The 19,109-nt window shown below is 40.2% G+C and overlaps 1 protein-coding gene across 3 annotated transcripts in view; it reads right to left on the reverse strand.

Moving 5' to 3' along the window:
• LOC139748680 (cadherin-AgCad1-like) overlaps positions 1 to 19,109 on the reverse strand; it is a 305,223-nt gene that overhangs the window by 240,892 nt on the left and 45,222 nt on the right. For all 3 annotated transcript variants that reach the window (XM_071661965.1, XM_071661968.1, XM_071661967.1), the window contains one exon: positions 12,430 to 12,638. In XM_071661965.1, the coding sequence (XP_071518066.1) occupies positions 12,430 to 12,638 (209 nt within the window). The remainder of the gene's footprint in view (positions 1 to 12,429; positions 12,639 to 19,109) is intronic.

Below are 19,109 nucleotides of genomic sequence, written 5' to 3' on the forward strand. Positions count from 1 at the left end.
AAAACCTTTACTTCCTCCAGTTTTTCTCCATTCAAATTTCCCTCCCAATTGACTTGACCCCCAACCCCTAATGTACCTAATAACCTTGCTCTTATTCAAAATTTAAACTTTAAACTTTCTTCTTTCACTACACTTACCAAACTCAGTCACCAGCTTCTGCAGTTTCACCATAAAATCAGCACCAGCGCTGTATCATCACGACAGAAAAAATGACTCACTTCCCAAGCTCTCTCATCCACAACAGACTTCATACTTGCCCCTCTTTCCAAAACTCTTGCATTTACCCCCTAACAACCCCATTCCTAAACAAATAAACAACCATGGAGACATCACACACCCCTGCCCAAACCACATTCACTGAGAACCAATCACTTTCCTCCTCTTCCAAACACGTACACATGCCTTAAATCCTCGATAAAAAACTTTTCACTGCTTCTAAAAACTTGCCTCCCACACCATATATTCTTAAAACCTTCCACAGAGCATCTCATCAATCTATCTTTGCCTTCCCAGATCCATAAAGCTACACACAAATACATTTCCTTTTCTAGTATTTCCTCCCATACATTCTTCAAAGCAAAACACCTGATCCACCATCCTCTACCACTTCTGAAACCAACACTGCTCTTCCCCAATCTGATGCATCTTACATGCCTTCACCCTCTCAATCAAAATAAACCCTTCCCATAAATTTACCAGGATAAATCAACAAAACTTATACCTCGTAATTTGAGCACTCACTCTTTTCCCCTTTGACAACTCCCTTTGACCAATGGGACTATGCCGCATTCTGCCAATCCTCAAGCACCTCACCATGAGTCCATACATACATTAAATAACCTTACCAACCAGTCAACAATACAGTCAACCCCCATTTTTTAATAAAATTTCCCTGCAAAACCCCTCCAAACCTCTTTCCCTTTCCGGCTTTCATCTTCCCAAAGCTTTTACTACCTCTTCTCTGTTTACCAAATCATTTTCCCTAAAACCCTCATCACTTTGCACACCACCTCGACCCAAAACACCCTATATCTGCCCCCTATCATCAAACACATTCAACGAAACCTTCAAATCTCAATCCATCTCCCTTTTTCACATCAGCACTACTTGTTATCACCTCCCCATTGCCGCCCTTCATTGAAGTTCCCATTTGCCCCCCTTGTCTTAGCCCCTTTTTTTTTTACCTCCTTCCCAAAAAACTTTTTATTCTCCCCAAAATTTAATGATACTCTCTCAAAACCCCCCAACTCTCATTTGCCCCCTTTTTCACCTCTTGCACCTTTCTCTTGGCCTCCTGCTCTTTCTTTTATACATCTTTCCCCCCAATTGCATTTTTTCCCTGCAAAAATTTGTCCCAAATGGCCTTCTCTCTTTCCTTTCACTAAAGAAATCTTACTTCTTCTAGCCCACCACTTCACTAACCCTTTCTAATCAACCCCACCTCCCCTCTTCTCATGCCACAAGCATCTTTGCGCAACCCATCACTGATTCCCCAAAAACATCCCATTCCTCCCCCACTCCCCTTACTTATCCATTTTTTCTCACCTTTTTCCATTCTGTACTCAGTCCTCCTGTAATTTCCTCACACAAGTCTCCTTTTCCCCAAACTCACTTACTCTCACCACCTCTGCCCCCCCAACATTCACTCCCTTTTTTTCTGAAAACCCCCCACAAATCTTCACCTTAAACCTCCACAAGAAAATGATCCAGACATCCCTCCAGTTGCACCTCTCAGCACATTAACCCTCCCAAAAATTTTCTCTTTCGCGCCCCCTGTCAATTAACCCCGTAACCAATAACGCTCTCTGGGCCCTCTCTCCTACTTACATACGTTATACTTATAATTTTTAAACCAGGGATTCAAATCAAACCCTCCTTTTCAACACATAAATCTACAAACTCTTCACCATTTCCATTGTACACAAACACTGAAACCCCATGTAATACCAATTATTCCCTCAACTGCCACATTAAATCACCTTTGCATTCAAATCACCCATCAAAAATGACCCGGTCTTGTGCATCAAAACCACTAACACACATCATCTTTTTAGCTGCTCCCAAAACACTTGCCTCTCATGGGTCTTTCTCTCATTCCCCCAGGTGCATAGCACCAATAATCCCACCAATCTCTCTCCATCAACTTTCAGTTTTTAACCATATTAATCGAGAATTTACTTTCTTACTTTTTAAATCACATACTCCCACAACTCCTTTTTCCCGGAGTACTGACTCCTTCCCTTGCTTTTGTCCTCTAAACTAAACCCCTGACTTTACTCCCAAGCCCTTCCCAAACCACTTTTCCCCCCCTTTAAACCTTGAGCTTTTGGGTTTTCACTTAGAGCCAAAAAACCAGGTTCCCTCCTCAAACAACTACCTATCTCCCCTTTTTTTTCACATCTTGGTTACATCCACACACAATTAACACCCCAGTCTGACCCTTTCAAAGGAGGATGAGCACTCCCCCGCGTGACTCCCTTCTGTCCCACTTTAAAATTTAAAAAAAAATACAAAGAGGGGAAAGGTTTTCTGGCCCCCAATCCTGGGAAATTATAATTGGGAAGTATTGATTTGAAGGGTAAGGCAGAAAGAGGCAGGAGGTCAAGAGAAAGCTGCAAGGGGTGAAAAAGAGACAAATGAAGTTGGGGGTGAAGAGTATCATTAAATTTTAGGGAGATAAAAAATGTTTTGGAAGGGGTTTTAAAAAAAGGCTTAAGACAAGGGAACAAATGGGAACATCAGTGAATAAGCAAATTTGAAGGTGTTTAACAAGTATGGTGATGTGTGAAGGAGTGGGTGAGAAACTCTTAAGGTTTGTTGGTTTTTGATGTATATTTGGCAATATAGGTGTTTGGTCAAGGTGGTTGAAAAAGTGAAGGGTAGGGAAATAAATTGGTAAACAGAGAAGAGGTAGTAAAAGCTTTGCAGAAGATGAAACCCGGGCCCAAAGGGCAGCGGGTTTTTGGATGGTATTGCAGGGGAATTTATATTAAAAAAAAGGGGTGACTGTATTGTTGACTGTTGGTAAGGTTTATTTAATGTAGGGTAGCCCTCATGGTGAGGGGGGCCCCTCAGGATTGGCAGAATGCCTGCATATGGCCATTATACAAAGGCAAAGGGGATAAGACTGAGTGCTCAAATTACTGAGGTATAAGTTGTAAAGTACTCCGGGTAAATTATAGGGGAAGGGTATTAAATTGAGAGGGTAAAGGGCATGTACATAGCATCAGATTGGGGAAGAGCAGTTGGTTTCAGAAGTGGTAGAGGATGTGTGGATCAGGTGTTTGCTTTGAAGAATGTATTGTGAGAAATATTTTAGAAAAGCAAATGGATTTGTAAAGTAGCATTATGGATCTGGAAAAAAGGCAATGATTTGAGTTTTATAGAGATGCTCTGTGGAAGGTATTAAGAGTAAATGGTTGGGAGGGAAGTTGACAAAGCATGAAAGTTTTTATCGAGGGTGTAAGGCATTTGCACAGTTAGGAAAGAGGAAAATGTTGGTTTTGGTGAATGTTGTTTTTAGGCACGGGTGAATGATTTTCTCCATGGTTGTTAATTTGTTTATGGATGGGGGTTGGGTTAGGGAAGTGAATTTCCAAAGTTTTTGAAAGAGGGGCAAGTATGCAGTCTGTTATTTGGGGGGAAGAACTTGGGGAATGATTTACTTGTTTCTTGCTGATGAAACACACTGTGGCTGATTCAGGTGAAAACTGCAGAAGCTGGAACTGAGTTTGGTAAGTGTGGAAAGAAGAACGAGGTAAAAAGTGAATAAGAGCAAGGTTAAAAAAAGGGACAGTAGGGTTGAGGGACAAGTCATTGGAGGTAAGTTTGAATGGGGAAAAACTGGAGGAAGTGAAGTGTTTTAGATATCTGGAGTTTGGGTTTGGCAGTGATGGAAACCATGCAAGCGGAATGAATCAAAAGGGGGGAGGAGGGGGGGAAAGTTTCTTGGAGCGTTGAAAGAATGTGTGGAAGATCGATAACATTATCTCGAAAGCAAAAATGGAGTAGGTTTGAAGGAATAGTTTCCAACAATGTTTTTATGGTTGCGAGGCATGGGGGTAAGGATAGATTTGCTAGGGGTTTAATGTGCTAGAAATGAATGTTTGGGACAATGTGTGGTGTGAGTTGGTTTATCGAGTAATAATGGGAAGGGTAAGAGAGATGTGTGGAAATAAAAGAGTTGGTGAGAGAGCAGAAAGGGTGTTTTGAAATGGTTTTTTGGGCACATGGAGAGAAGGAGTAAGGAAAAATTGACCAAGAGGGTATATGTGTCGGAGGGGAGGAACAGGGAAAGTGGGGGACCAAATTGGAGTGGGAAAAATGGAGTGAAAAAGATTTTGAATGATCGGGCCTGAACATTTCAGGAGGGGGAAAGGCGGGCAAAGGGAAAAGATGGGAAATTTGGGTCGATGTGGTATACCGGGGGGTTTACGTGCTGTCAGTTGGGTTGGGAAACAAAGGGGATGTGAAGCGTCTGGGGTAAACCAAGGAAAAAAAACATGTGGGGCCTGGGTGTTGAAAGGGAGCTGTGGTTTCGGGCATTATTGCTGACACTAAAAAACAGAGTGTGAACAAATGGGGCCTTTGTTGTCTTTTTTAGCGCAAAGATCGCACACATGAAAGGGGGGAGGGGGATGTAAATTTCCCGTGCGGCAAGGTGGCGAGGAATGATAAAGGCAGACAGTGTGAATTGTGTGCCCTGGGTATATATATATGTGTCCCGTGTGGTATATATAATGTTACATTGAGATGTATGGGATAATTTGCGTGTGTGGACGTGTTATGTATGTACATGTGTAGGGGGGTGGGTTGGGCCATTTCTTTACGATCTTTTTCCTTGCGCTCCCCTCGCAAACGCGGGTAGACAGCGACAAAGCAAAAGTATAAATAAAATAAGAATGAGAAGGAAACTTGTGTGAGGAAGTACCAGGAGAGACTGATAACAGAATGGAAAAAAGTGTGAGAACAATGGAAATAAGAGAGTGGGGGAGGAATGGATGTTTTTTAGGGAATCATTGATGGATTGTGCAAAAGATGCATGTGGCATGAGAAGCGGGGGCAGGTGGGCAGATTAAAAGGTAGTGAAGTGGGGGATGAAGAATAAGATTATTAGTGAAAGAGAAGAGAGGGCATTTTGGAATTATTTTTTGCAGGGAAAAACTTTGACACTGAGTGGAGATGTATAAAAGAAAGAGACAGGAGGTTCAAGAGAAGGTGCAAGAGGTGATAAAGAGGCCAAATGATTGTTGGGTGAGAGAGTATCAATAAATTTTTTAGGGAAAAATAAAAAGATGTTCTGAAGGCGTAATAAAGTGCCGTAAGAAAAAGGGAGAAAATGGGAACTTCAGTGAAGGGCGTAATGGGAGGTGATAAAAAGTAGTGGTATTGAGAAGGAATGGAGTGATATTTTTTGAAGGTTTGTTAAAATGTGTTTGATGATAGAGTGGCAGATATGAGGGTGTTTTTTTTTTTTTTTTTTTTTTTTTTTTTTTTTTTTTTTTTTCTTTTTTTTTTTGTTTTTTTTTTTTTTTTTTTTTTTTTTTTTATTTTTTTTTTTTTTTTTTTTTATTTTTTTTTTTGTTTTTTTGTTTTGTGTTTTTTTTTTTTTTTTTGTTTTTTTTTTTTTTTTTTTTTTTTTTTTGTTGTATTTTATTTTTTTTTTTTTTTTATTTATTTTTTTTTTTTTTTTTTTTTTTTTTATTTTTTTTTTTTTTTTTTTTTTTATTTTTTTTTTTTTTTTTTTTTTTTTTTTTTTTTTTTTTTTTTTTTTGTTTTTTTTTTTTTTTTTTTTTTTTTTTCTTTTTTATTTTTTTTTTTTTTTTTTTTTTTTTTTTTTTTTTTTTTTTTTTTATTTTTTTTTTTTTTTTATTTTTTTTTTTTTTTTTTTTTTTTTTTATTTATTTTTATTATTTTTTTTTTTTTTTTTTTTTTTTTTTTTTTTTTTTTTTTTTTTTTTTTTTTTTTTTTTTTTTTTTTTTTTTTTTTTTTATTTTTTTTTTTTTTTTTTTTTTTTTTTTTTTTTTGTTTTTTTATTTTTTTTTTTTTTTTTTTTTTTTTTTTTTTTTTTTTTTTATTTTTTTTTTTTTTTTTTTTTTTTTTTTTTTTTTTTTTTTTTTTTTTAATTTTTTTTTTTTTTTTTTTTTTTTGATTTTTTTTTTTTTTTAGGTCGAGTTGGTGTGCAAAGTGCAAGGGTTAGGGAAAATGATTGGTAAACAGAGAAGAGTAGTAAAAAGATTGCGGAAGATGAAAGCCTGGCAAGGCCAGCAGGTTTGGATGGACTGCACGTGAAATCTATTAAAAAAGAGGGATGACTGTATTGTTTAACTGGTTGGTAAGGTTATTTAATGTAATGTATGACTCATGGAGAGGTGCCTAGGAATGGCGAATATCGTCATATGCCATGTACAAAGGCAAAGTGGGATAAGGGTGAGTGCTCAAAATACAGAGGTTAAGTTAGCTGAGTATATCCGGGTAAATTAATATGGGAGGGGATTGATTGAGAGGAGAAGGCATGTACAGAGCATCAGATTGGGGAAGAGCATTGTGGTTTTCAAGAAGTGGTAGAGGATGCGCGGATCAGTGATTGCTTTTGAGAATGTATGGTGAGTAATACTTAGAAAAGCAAATGATTTGTATGTAACATTTATGGATCTGGAGAAGGCATATGAAAGAGTGGATAGAGATGCTCTGTGAAGGTATTAAGAATATATGGTGAAGGGAGGCAAGTTATTAGAAGCAGTGAAAAGTATTTATCGAGGATGTAAGGCATGTGTACGTGTAGGAAGAGAGGAAAATGATTGGTTCCACAGTAAATAAGTGTATGCGGCATGGGGTGGTGTGGATGGTCTCCATGTTGTTAATTTGTTTCTGATAGGGGTGTTAGGGAGGGGGAATGCAATGAGGTTTTGGAAAGAGGGGCAAGTATGAAGTCGCTGTGGATGATAGAGCTTGGGAAGTGAAGTCAGTTGTTGTTCACTGATGTTACAGCGCTGGTGGCTGATTCATGTAGAAACTGCAGAAGCAGGTGGACTGAGTGATGGTACAGTGTTGTGAAAGAAGAAAGTTAAGATAATGTGAATAAAGCAAGGTTATTAGGTCAGTAGGGTGGGAGGGTCAAGTCACATTGGAGTGATTTGAATGGAGAAAAACTGGGGGAATGAAGTTTTTAATATTTGGGAGTGGATTGGCAGCGGATGGAACCATGAAGCGGAGTGGATCATAGGTGGGGGAGGGGGGCGAAAATCCTGGGGCCCTTGGGAAGAAGGTGGAAGTCGAGAACCTTTAAACTGGAAAGAAAAAATGGGTATGTTTAAAGGAATAGTGGTTCCAACATTTGATGGTTCCCGAGGCGGGGCTATGGATAGGTTGTGCGCAGGAGATGATGTGTGGAAAGGGGAAAATTTTTGAGGCAATGTGTGGTGGGAGGGGTTTGACGAGTAAGTAACGTAAGGGTAAGAGAGTGTGGGGGAAATAAAAAGAGGTGGTTGAGAGAGCAGAAAGGGTGTTTGAAGGGTTTTGGGGCACATGGAGAAAATGGAGGGGAAAAGATGACCAAGGGATATAGTGTGGAGGTTGGAGGGACGAGAGAAGAGGGAAAACCAAATTTGGGGAGGTGGAAAGGATGGAGTGAAAAAGATTTGTGTGATCGGGCCTGGAAGCAGGAGGTGAAAGTGGGCGGGGGTTTAGAGTGAATGGGCGATGGGGTTACCGGGGTTGACGTGCTGTCGTGGATTAAATTTCGGAAGGGCATTGGGGGGAAAAATGGGGGGTAGGGGGGGGGCAATTTATTTTTTTCCCCGTCTGTTTCCTTGCGTACCCCCCCGCAAACGCGAGCCCAGCGACAAAAAAAAAAAAAAATTTAAATATTTATTTTTAAATTTTTTTATATATAAAATATATATATTATATAAAAATATTATATTTTTTCTAAAAGGAGGGGGAGGGAGGGGGGGCCAGAAATCCTCCCCCCCCCCCCCCCTTTGAAATTTTAATTTCTAAATGGGAAACGGGAAAAGGAAAGTCACGCGGGGAGTGCTATCCTCCTCAAAAGGCTCAAAAAAAAAAGGGTTTTTTTTTTTTTTTTGGGGGTCCAAAATTGTGGGGATGTAACCAAATGTAAAAAAAGAGAGATAGGTAGTATTTTTGGGGAAAAGGAAAACTGGTGTTTTGGCTCTGAGTGAAACAAGCTCAAGGGTAAGGGAGATTTTTTTTGGGGGAATGTCGGGGGAAAAGCCCAGGGGTTAGTGAAGGCCCAAGACCCAGGGAAGGAGTAGAAATACTCCTGAAAAGGAGTTGGGGGAGTATTGATAGAATGTAAGAAAGTAAATTTTGTTTAAATATGGGTAAAACTGAAAGTTGATGGAGAGGGGTGGGGTTATTGGCAAAGCACCTGGCATGAGAAAAAAGATAGAGAGGAAGTGTTTTGGAAGCAGCTGAATAGTGTGTTAGTGGTTTTAAATGCCCAGACCGGTTTTAGTGATGGTGATTTAAATGCACAGGTGAGAAATGTAGCATTTGAGGGAAAAATTTGGGTATACATGGGGTTCAGTGTTGTAAATGGAAATGGTGAAGAGCTTGTGGGTTTTTATTGTGAAAAAGAACTGTGATTGGGAATACAGGTTTAAAGCGGAAAAATAAGTATACTAAAGTAAGTAGGAAGAAGGCCAGAGAGCTTATTGGATACTGTTAATTGAAGGCGGCGAAAAAGGGGCTTTTGGTGTTAATGTCTGAGGGTGCAACTGGAGGGATGTTGATATTATATGTGGAGGAAAGTGAAATTTGTATGGGTTTTTCGAAAAGAAGAGTGAATGTTGGGTGAAAGGTGGTGAGAGTAAAATGACTTGGGGGGGGGGAGCTTTGTGAGGAGTACCAGAGGACTAGTACAGAATGAAAAGTGAGAACAATGGAAGTAAGGGGAGTGGGGGAGGAATTGGATGTATTAGGATCAGTGTGGATTCGCAAAAGATGATGTGCAAAGAGAAGGTGGGAGGTGGTTGATTAGAAAGGGTAGTAGTGGTGGGATGAAGAGTAAAATATTAGTAAGAGAAAAAGAGAGGGCATTGGAGATTTTTGCAGGGAAAAAATGCATTGAGTGGGAATGTAAAAAAAGAAAGAGACAGGAGGTCAAGGAGAAAAATGCAAAGGTGAAAAAAAGGGCAAATGAGGGTTTGGGTGAGAGAGTAAACATTAATTTTTTGGAAATAAAAAGATTTGGGAAGGGGTAAATAAAGTGGTAAGAAAAGGAGCCCAAAAGGGAACTTCAGTGAAGGGCGCAAATGGGGTGATAACAATAGTGTTTATGTGGGAAAGGGGAAATGAGTGAGTATTTGAAAAGGGTTTTTTGAATGTGTTTGATATGAGTGGCAATATAGGGGTTTTGGGCGAGGTGGGGCAAAATGAGAGGGTAGGAAAAAAAAGATTTGGTAAACAGAGAAAAGGGGATAAAAACTTTGCGAAGATGAAACCGGCAAGGCAGCTGGTTTGGATGGTACTGCAGTGGAATTTATTAAAAAAGGGGGTGATTGTATTGCTGACTGGTTGGTAAGGATATTTAATGTATGTATGACTCATTGTGAGGTGCCTCAGGATTGGCGGAATGCATGCACAGTGGCATTGTACAAAGGCAAAGGGGATAAGAGTGAGTGCTCAAATTACTGAGGTATAAGTTTGTTAAGTATTCCTGGGAAACTATATGGAGGGTATTGATTGAGAGGGTGAAGGCATGGATAGAGCATCAGATTGGGGAAGAGCAGTGTGGTTTCAGAAGTGGTAGAGGATGTGTGGATCAGGTGTTTGCTTTGAAGAATGTATGTGGGAAATACTTAGAAAAGCAAATGGATTTGTATGTAGCATTTATGGATCTGGAGAAGGCATATGATAGAGTTGATAGAGATGCTCTGTGGTAGGTATTATGAGTATATGGTGAGGGAGGCAAGTTGCTAGAAGCAGTGAAAAGTTTTTATCAAGGATGTAAGGCATATTTACGAGTTGGAAGAGAGGAAAGTGAATGGTTCTCAGTGAATGTCAGTTTGTGGTAGGGGTGCGTGATGTCTCCATGGTTGTTTAATTTGTTTATGGATGGGGTTGTTAGGGAGGTGAATGTAAGAGTTTTGGAGAGAGGGGCAAGTATGAAGTCTGTTGTGGATGAGAGAGCTTGGGAAGTGAGTCAGTTGTTGTTCGATGATGATACAGCGCTGGTGGCTGATGCATGTGAGAAACTGCAGAAGCTGGTGACTGAGTTTGGTAAAGTATGTGAAAGAAGAAAGCTGAGATTAAATGTGAATAAGAGCAAGGTTATTAGGTACAGTAGGGTTGAGGGACAAGTCAACTGGGAGGTATGTTTGAATGGAGAAAAACTGGAGGAAGTGAAGTGTTTTAGATATCTGGGAGCGGATTTGGCAGCAGGTGAAACCATGGAAGTGGAAGTGAGTCACAGGGTGGGGGAGGGGGCGAAAGTTCTGGGAGCATTGAAAAGCAAAAATCGGTATGTTTGAAGGAATAGTGGTTCCAACAATGTTATATGGTTGCGAGGCATAGGCTATAGATAGAGTTGTGCGGAGGAGGGTGGATGTGTTGGAAATGAGATGTTTGAGGACAATATGTGATGTGAGGTGGTTTGATCGAGTAAATAATGAAAGGGTAAGAGAGATGTGTCGTAATAAAAAGAGTGTGGTTGAGAGAACAGAAGAGGGTGTTATGAAATGGTTTGGTCACATGGAGAGAATGAGAGAGGAAAGATTGACAAAGAGGATATATGTGTCAGAGGAGGAGGGAACGAGGAGAAATGGGAGACCAAATTGGAGGTGGAAGGATGGAGTGAAAAAGATTTTGAGCAATCGGGGCCTGAACATGAAGGAGGGTGAAAGCCGTACAAGGAACAGAGTGAATTAGAACGATGTGGTATACCGGGGTCAACGTGCTGTCAATGGATTGAACTAGGGCATGTGAAGTGTCTCGGGTAAACCATGGAAAGTTTTGTGGGGCCTGGATGTGGAAAGGGAGCTGTGGTTATAGTGCATTATACATGACAGCTAGAGATTGAGTGTGAACGAATGTGGCCTTTGTTGTCCTTTCCTAGCGCTCCCTCGCACGCATGTGGGGGGAGGGGGTTGTCATTTCATGTGTGGCGGAGTGGCAATGGAAATGAATGAAGGCAGCAAGTATGAATTATGTACATGTGTATATATGTATATGTCTGTGTATGCATATATATGTATACGTTGAAATGTACAGGCATGTATATGTGCGTGTGTGGACATGTATGTATATGCATGTGTGTGTGGGTGGGCTGGGCCATTCTTTTGTTTGTTTCCTTGTGCAACCTCGCTAAAGCGGGAGACAGCACAAAGTATGATAAAATAAATTCCCTCAGAGGTGGAGGGAACGAGAAGTGGGAGACCAAAGTGGAGGTGGAAAGATGGAGTGAAAAAGATTTTGAGTGATCAGGGCTTGAACATGCAGGTGGGTGAAACGCGTGCAAGGAATAGAGTGAATTGGAACAATGTGGTATACCGGGGTCAACGTGCTATCAATGGATTGAACCAGGGCATGTGAAGCGACTGGGGTAAACCATGGAAAGTTTTGTGGGGCCTGGATGCCGAAAGAGAGCTGTGGTTTCGGTGCATTATACATGACAGCTAGAGACTGAGTGTGAATGAATGTGGCCTTTGTGTCTTTTCCTAGCACGCACACATGCGGGGGGAGGGGATTGTCATTTCATGTGTGGCTGGGTGGCGACGGGGATAAATAAGGGCAGACAGTATTATGTACATGTGTATATATGTATATGTCTGTGTGTGTATATATATGTATACGTTGAGATGTATAGGTATGTATATGTGCGTGTGTGGACGTGTATGTATATACATGTGTATGTGGGTGGGTTGGGTCATTCTTTCATCTGTTTCCTTACACTACCTCGCTAACGCGGGAGATATCGACAATGTATATATATAAATAATATATATATATATATATATGTGTGTGTGTGTATGTGTGTGTAGAGTAAAATCTCTCTTCCCGAGACTTCAAATAAAAAAATCTCATATCCAAAATAATTGAAAACCTACGTTCTTCCTATATCTAAACTTTCTTGGTTCAGGGAAGGAATCTTTCAGAAATCTACAAGAACACCTGATAAACCAAAAACATTTTAGGTTTATGAAATATCATTTTCATGTAAAAGTAGACATTATCTCTGGGAACCAGAAAATTTTGGAGTAGGGGGTTTCTATATCTACAACAGAAAACATCTTTAACCCTACAAACTCACTTAATCAAAACAGCTGAAGACAAATTATTTTGGTTATCTGAAGTTTCTCTATGATATCCACTTGATTCAAATAATTGTCACATTTTGATGGTGGGTACGTTGACTTAGTAACTAACAATCAATTATGTTTAGTAACTAACAATTAATAATCTTACCTGATACTCTCTGACCCAAAGTCAGGAGAGATGTCACCATCAGTAGCAGTCACATTCAATACTGAAGTATTTGAATCTGTTATCTCTGAAAGTGATCTATTATATTCACTTAATAGAAACTCAGGTTTATGATCATTCACATCAATAAGACTAATCAAAATTGAAGTACTTCCAGCATGACTTGCATTAGCTATTTCAGTTGCAAAGATCTGGGGAAAAAGAATGACAATGACTAGATTATCCTGTTAAAAACAGCATTAAACAGCAATTCTATTAAAAGCATCTATCCCTTATTCTATCATCATATGAATATTAATTTTTAATGAGGGTGAAACTTTTACAACCATACATAATGCCAATGAAATACAAAAAACTTGTCATTCTTAACTAAAAAATTTCCGTGTAACAAGAAAGTTGTAATACTAAGAGCTAATGAATACTACTAACCACAGTTCCAATGAGCTGAACCAAATAAGGTATAATTAAAACATGGAGTAACCTGTGAGTCTCAGCTGAGAATGGTAGAAACTGGTTTCAGTACATTATACATGACAGCCTGAGATTGGACATAAGCACATAAGGTCACTGTCTGACTGCTCTTGATGCTATTTCATGAAGGCAAGAAAATTAAATAGGCATAAAAAAACGAAGGAATTCTAAATTTCAACATTATTTCTTCCAGAAGCAGTTAATTCAACCATGCAAACATGAGGCATGAATAATATATACATAAAATTGATGGCTAAGGCGTTTATTCTCCATTTCAAGTTAAGTGATCAAACTGGCAATACATACTATAAACTTGGTCTGACATAATGCAAATGACCTTTTTCTTAAAAATTTCTTCTCTCTGTACTCAAAAGTAATCTTCCATGTAATATTTGTCCTATGCAAAACAACTGCCTTAAGCTGGCCTCTTTCAATAGCATTTCATGAGCTTCACTATGCAGGTATAAGAGCTTGACTCATTCAAATATCTTTTTAGTGTCATAACTCAGGTCCTTTCTTACTTTTCTCATGACTCCTAATATCCACAGCATATTCAGGCAGGGTTCAAGTCTTTCAAACAAGTCATATACACAAATCAGGCATAACAGTGGGCTGAAAAATTAGCCCTGCTGGACACCATCAGTTACTTCAACCTAGTTCAAAAAGGGAACCTTATAAGCATTATTGGTTCCCTTTTGGTCCAATATTTTTCATTACCTCAAAGGAATATCCTTCATTCACTTGCCTCGAAATCAAGTTTTCTACCATCCTCGTGGGGTGAGTCATTGTCAGATGACTTTAGGCAGTCCAAGAACACAATTCACCATATCATGCAAGGGTAATTCTCATTTTACACAATTCTCAATCAAGGACTTTCTCCTCTTAAAGTAGCCATCCTTTTTTTTTTTTTTTTATCTTTACAAGCATTTTGCAGGCTATGCTTCTTTGAAGTACTCCCCTATAATTCAGCATCTTTGTCCTATATACTTTTGCTATCATATTATCATTATCATACTTAACTGCAGTGTCCCACATCAGTGAGATAACATAAGGAAACAGACAAAGAATGGCCCAACCACCCACATACACATACATATACATAAATGCCCATACACAAACATATACATACAAACACATACACAGACATATACATATACACATATGTACTTGTACTTGCTGCCTTCATTCATTCCCATCACCACCCCGCCACCATGAAACAGCATCCCCCCACCCCCTTCTTGCGAAGGAGTGCCAGGAAAAGACAAAAAGACCAAATTCATTCACACTCAGTCTTTAGCTGTCATGTGTAATGCACCGAAACTACAGCTCCCTTTCCTCATCCAGGCCCCCACAAAACTTTCCATGGTTTACCCTAGATGCTTCACATGCCCTGGTTCAATCCACTGACAGCATGTCACATCATACCACATCATTCCTATTCACTCTATTCCTTGCCCGCCTTTCACCCTCGTATATGTTCAGGTCCTCATCCCTCAAAATCTTTTTCACTCCATCCTTTCACTTCCAATTTGATTTCAGCATTCTCCTTATTCCATCCACCTTTGACACATATATCCTCTTTGTCAATCTTTCCTCACTCATTCTCTCAGTGTGTCCAAACCATTTCAACACATCCTCTTCTGCTCTCTCAATCACACTCTTTCTATTATAACACATCTCCTTTACCCTTTCATTACTTACTCGATCAAACCACCTCACACCACATTTTGTCCTCAAACATTTCATTTCCAAAACATCCACCCTTCTCTGGACAACCCTACCTATAGCCCATGCCTCGCAAACATATAACATAGTCGGAACCACTATTCCTTCAAACACCCATTTTTACTCTCCAAGAAAATGTTCTCACCTTCCAGATATTCCTCAATGCTCCCAGAACCTTCACCCCTTCCCCAACCCTGTGACTCACTTCCAATTCCATAGTTCCATCCGCTGCAATCACACTTATTCATTTTCATACCTGATTGCCGTTCCTCACATTAGCAAGGTATTGCCAAGGAACATAAAGAAAGATAAATATACTCACATATACATATAGATACATATACTTACACACACATACACACAGAGACACAGACACACACAGATTTGTAGAGATTTTCAGAAAAGAAGAGAGAATGTTAGAGTGAAGAGAGTGGTGAGAATAAGTGAGCTTGGGAAGGAGACTTGTGTGAGAAAGTACCAAGAGAGACTGAGTACAGAATGGAAAAAGGTGAGAACAAAGGACGTAAGGGGAGTGAGGGTTGGAATGGGATATTTTTAGGGAAGCAGTGTTGGCTTGTGCAAAAGATGCTTGTGGCATGAGAAGCGTGGGAGGTGGGCAGATTAGAAAGGGTAGTGAGTGGTGGGATGATGAAATAAGATTATTAGTGAAAGAGAAGAGAGAGGCATTTGGACAATTTTTGCAAGGAAATAATGCAAATGAGTAGATCTTTTTTTTTTTCTGCTTTGTCGCTGTCTCCCGCGTTTGCGAGATAGCGCAAGGAAACAGATGAAAGAAATGGCTCACCCACCCCCATACACATGTATATACATACACGTCCACACACGCAAATATACATACCTTCACAGCGTTCCATGGTTTACCCCAGACGCTTCACATGCCCTGATTCAATCCACTGACAGCACATCATCCCCGGTATACCACATCGATCCAATTCACTCTATTCTTTGCCCTCCTTTCACCCTCCTGCATGTTCAGGCCCCGATCACACAAAATCTTTATCACTCCATCTTTCCACCTCCAATTTGGTCTCCCACTTCTCCTCGTTCCCTCCACCTCCGACACATATATCCTCTTGGTCAATCTTTCCTCACTCATTCTCTCCATGTGCCCAAACCATTTCAAAACACCCTCTTCTGCTCTCTCAACCACGCTCTTTTTATTTCCACACATCTCTCTTACCCTTACGTTACTTACTCAATCAAACCACCTCACACCACACATTGTCCTCAAACATCTCATTTCCAGCACATCCACCCTTCTCCGGACAACTCTATCGATAGCCCACGCCTCGCAACCATACAATATTGATGGAACCACTATTCCTTCAAACATACCCATTTTTGCTTTCCGAGATAATGTTCTCGACTTCCACACATTCTTCAAGGCTCCCAGCATTTTCGCCCCCTCCCCCACCCTATGATCCACTTCCGCTTCCATGGTTCCATCCGCTGCCAGATCCACTCCCAGATATCTAAAACACTTTACTTCCTCCAGTTTTTCTCCATTCAAACTTACCTCCCAATTGACTTGACCCTCAACCCTACTGTACCTAATAACCTTGCTCTTATTCACATTTACTCTTAACTTTCTTCTTTCACACACTTTACCAAACTCAGTCACCAGCTTCTGCAGTTTCTCACATGAATCAGCCACCAGCGCTGTATCATCAGCGAACGACAACTGACTCACTTCCCAAGCTCTCTCATCCACAACAGACTTCATACTTGCCCCTCTTTCCAAAACTCTTGCATTTACCTCCCTAACAACCCCATTCATAAACAAATTAAACAACCATGGAGACATCACACACCCCTGCCGCAAACCTACATTCACTGAGAACCAATCACTTTCCTCTCTTCCTACACGTACACATGCCTTACATCCTCGATAAAAACTTTTCACTGCTTCTAACAACTTGCCTCCCACACCATATATTCTTAATACCTTCCACAGAGCATCTCTATCAACTCTATCATATGCCTTCTCCAGATCCATAAATGCTACACACAAATACATTTCCTTTTCTAAGTATTTCTCACATACATTCTTCAAAGCAAACACCTGATCCACACATCCTCTACCACTTCTGAAACCACACTGCTCTTCCCCAATCTGATGCTCTGTACATGCCTTCACCCTCTCAATCAATACCCTCCCATATAATTTACCAGGAGTACTCAACAAACTTATACCTCTGTAATTTGAGCACTCACTCTTATCCCTTTGTACAACTCCCTTTGTACAATGGCACTATGCACGCATTCTGCCAATCCTCAGGCACCTCACCATGAGTCATACATACATTAAATAACCTTACCAACCAGTCAACAATACAGTCACCCCCTTTTTTAATAAATTCCACTGCAATACCATCCAAACCTGCTGCCTTGCCGGCTTTCATCTTCCGCAAAGCTTTTACTACCTCTTCTCTGTTTACCAAATCATTTTCCCTAACCCTCTCACTTTGCACACCACCTCGACCAAAACACCCTATATCTGCCACTCTATCATCAAACACATTCAACGAACCTTCAAAATACTCAATCCATCTCCTTCTCACATCAGCACTACTTGTTATCACCTCCCCATTTGCGCCCTTCATTGAAGTTCCCATTTGCTCCCTTGTCTTATGCACTTTATTTACCTCCTTCCAAAACATCTTTTTATTCTCCCTAAAATTTAATGATACTCTCTCACCCCAACTCTCATTTGCCCTCTTTTTCACCTCTTGCACCTTTCTCTTGACCTCCTGTCTCTTTCTTTTATACATCTCCCACTCAATTGCATTTTTTCCCTGCAAAAATCGTCCAAATGCCTCTCTCTTTCCTTTCACTAATAATCTTACTTCTTCATCCCACCACTCACTACCCTTTCTAATCAACCCACCTCCCACTCTTCTCATGCCACAAGCATCTTTTGCGCAATCCATCACTGATTCCCTAAATACATCCCATTCCTCCCCCACTCCCCTTACTTCCATTGTTCTCACCTTTTTCCATTCTGTACTCAGTCTCTCCTGGTATTTCCTCACACAAGTCTCCTTCCCAAGCTCACTTACTCTCACCACCCTCTGCACCCCAACATTCACTCTTCTTTTCTGAAAACCCACACAAATCTTCACCTTAGCCTCCACAAGATAATGATCAGACATCCCTCCAGTTGCACCTCTCAGCACATTAACATCCAAAAGTCTCTCTTTCGCGCGCCTGTCAATTAACACGTAATCCAATAACGCTCTCTGGCCATCTCTCCTACTTACATACGTATACTTATGTATTTTTAAACCAGGTATTCCCAATCACCAGTCCTTTTTCAACACATAAATCTACAAACTCTTCACCATTTCCATTCACAACACTGAACACCCCATGTATACCAATTATTCCCTCAACTGCCACATTACTCACCTTTGCATTCAAATCACCCATCACTATGACCCGGTCTTGTGCATCAAAACCACTAACACACTCGTTCAGCTGCTCCCAAAACACTTGCCTCTCATGATCTTTCTTCTCATTCCCCAGGTGCATATGCACCAATAATCACCAATCTCTCTCCATCAACTTTCAGTTTTACCCATATTAATCGAGAATTTACTTTCTTACATTTTATCACATACTCCCACAACTCCTGTTTCAGGAGTACTGCTACTCCTTCCCTTGCTCTTGTCCTCTCACTAACCCCTGACTTTACTCCCAAGACATTCCCAAACCACTCTTCCCCTTTACCCTTGAGCTTCGTTTCACTTAGAGCCAAAACATCCAGGTTCCTTTCCTCAAACATACTACCTATCTCTCCTTTTTTCACATCTTGGTTACATCCACACACAATTAGACACCCCAGTCTGAGCCTTCGAGGAGGATGAGCACTCCCCGCGTGACTCCTTCTTCTGTTTCCCACTTTAGAAAGTTAAAAAAATACAAAGAGGGGAGGATTTCTGGCCCCCCAATCCTGGGAAATTATATGGGAGAGTATTGATTGAGAGGGTGAAGGCAGAAAGAGGCAGGAGGTCAAGAGAAAGCTGCAAGAGGTGAAAAAGAGGACAAATGAGAGTTGGGGTGAGAGAGTATCATTAAATTTTAGGGAGATAAAAATATGTTTTGGAAGGAGGTAAATAAAGTGCTTAAGACAAGGGAACAAATGGGAACATCAGTGAATGGAGCTAATGGGGAGGTGATAACAAGTAGTGGTGATGTGTGAAGGAGATGGAGTGAGTACTCTGAAGGTTTGTTGGATGTGTTTGATGATATAGTGGCAGATATAGGGTGTTTTGGTCAAGGTGGTGTGCAAAGTGAGAGGGTTAGGGAGAATGATTTGGTAAACAGAGAAGAGGTAGTAAAAGCTTTGCAGAAGATGAAAGCCGGCAAGGCAGCAGGTTTGGATGGTATTGCAGTGGAATTTATTAAAAAAAAGGGGGTGACTGTATTGTTGACTGGTTGGTAAG

The sequence above is a fragment of the Panulirus ornatus genome, chromosome 5 (genome assembly GCF_036320965.1).
Source record: "Panulirus ornatus isolate Po-2019 chromosome 5, ASM3632096v1, whole genome shotgun sequence".
Lineage (NCBI taxonomy): Eukaryota > Metazoa > Arthropoda > Malacostraca > Decapoda > Palinuridae > Panulirus > Panulirus ornatus.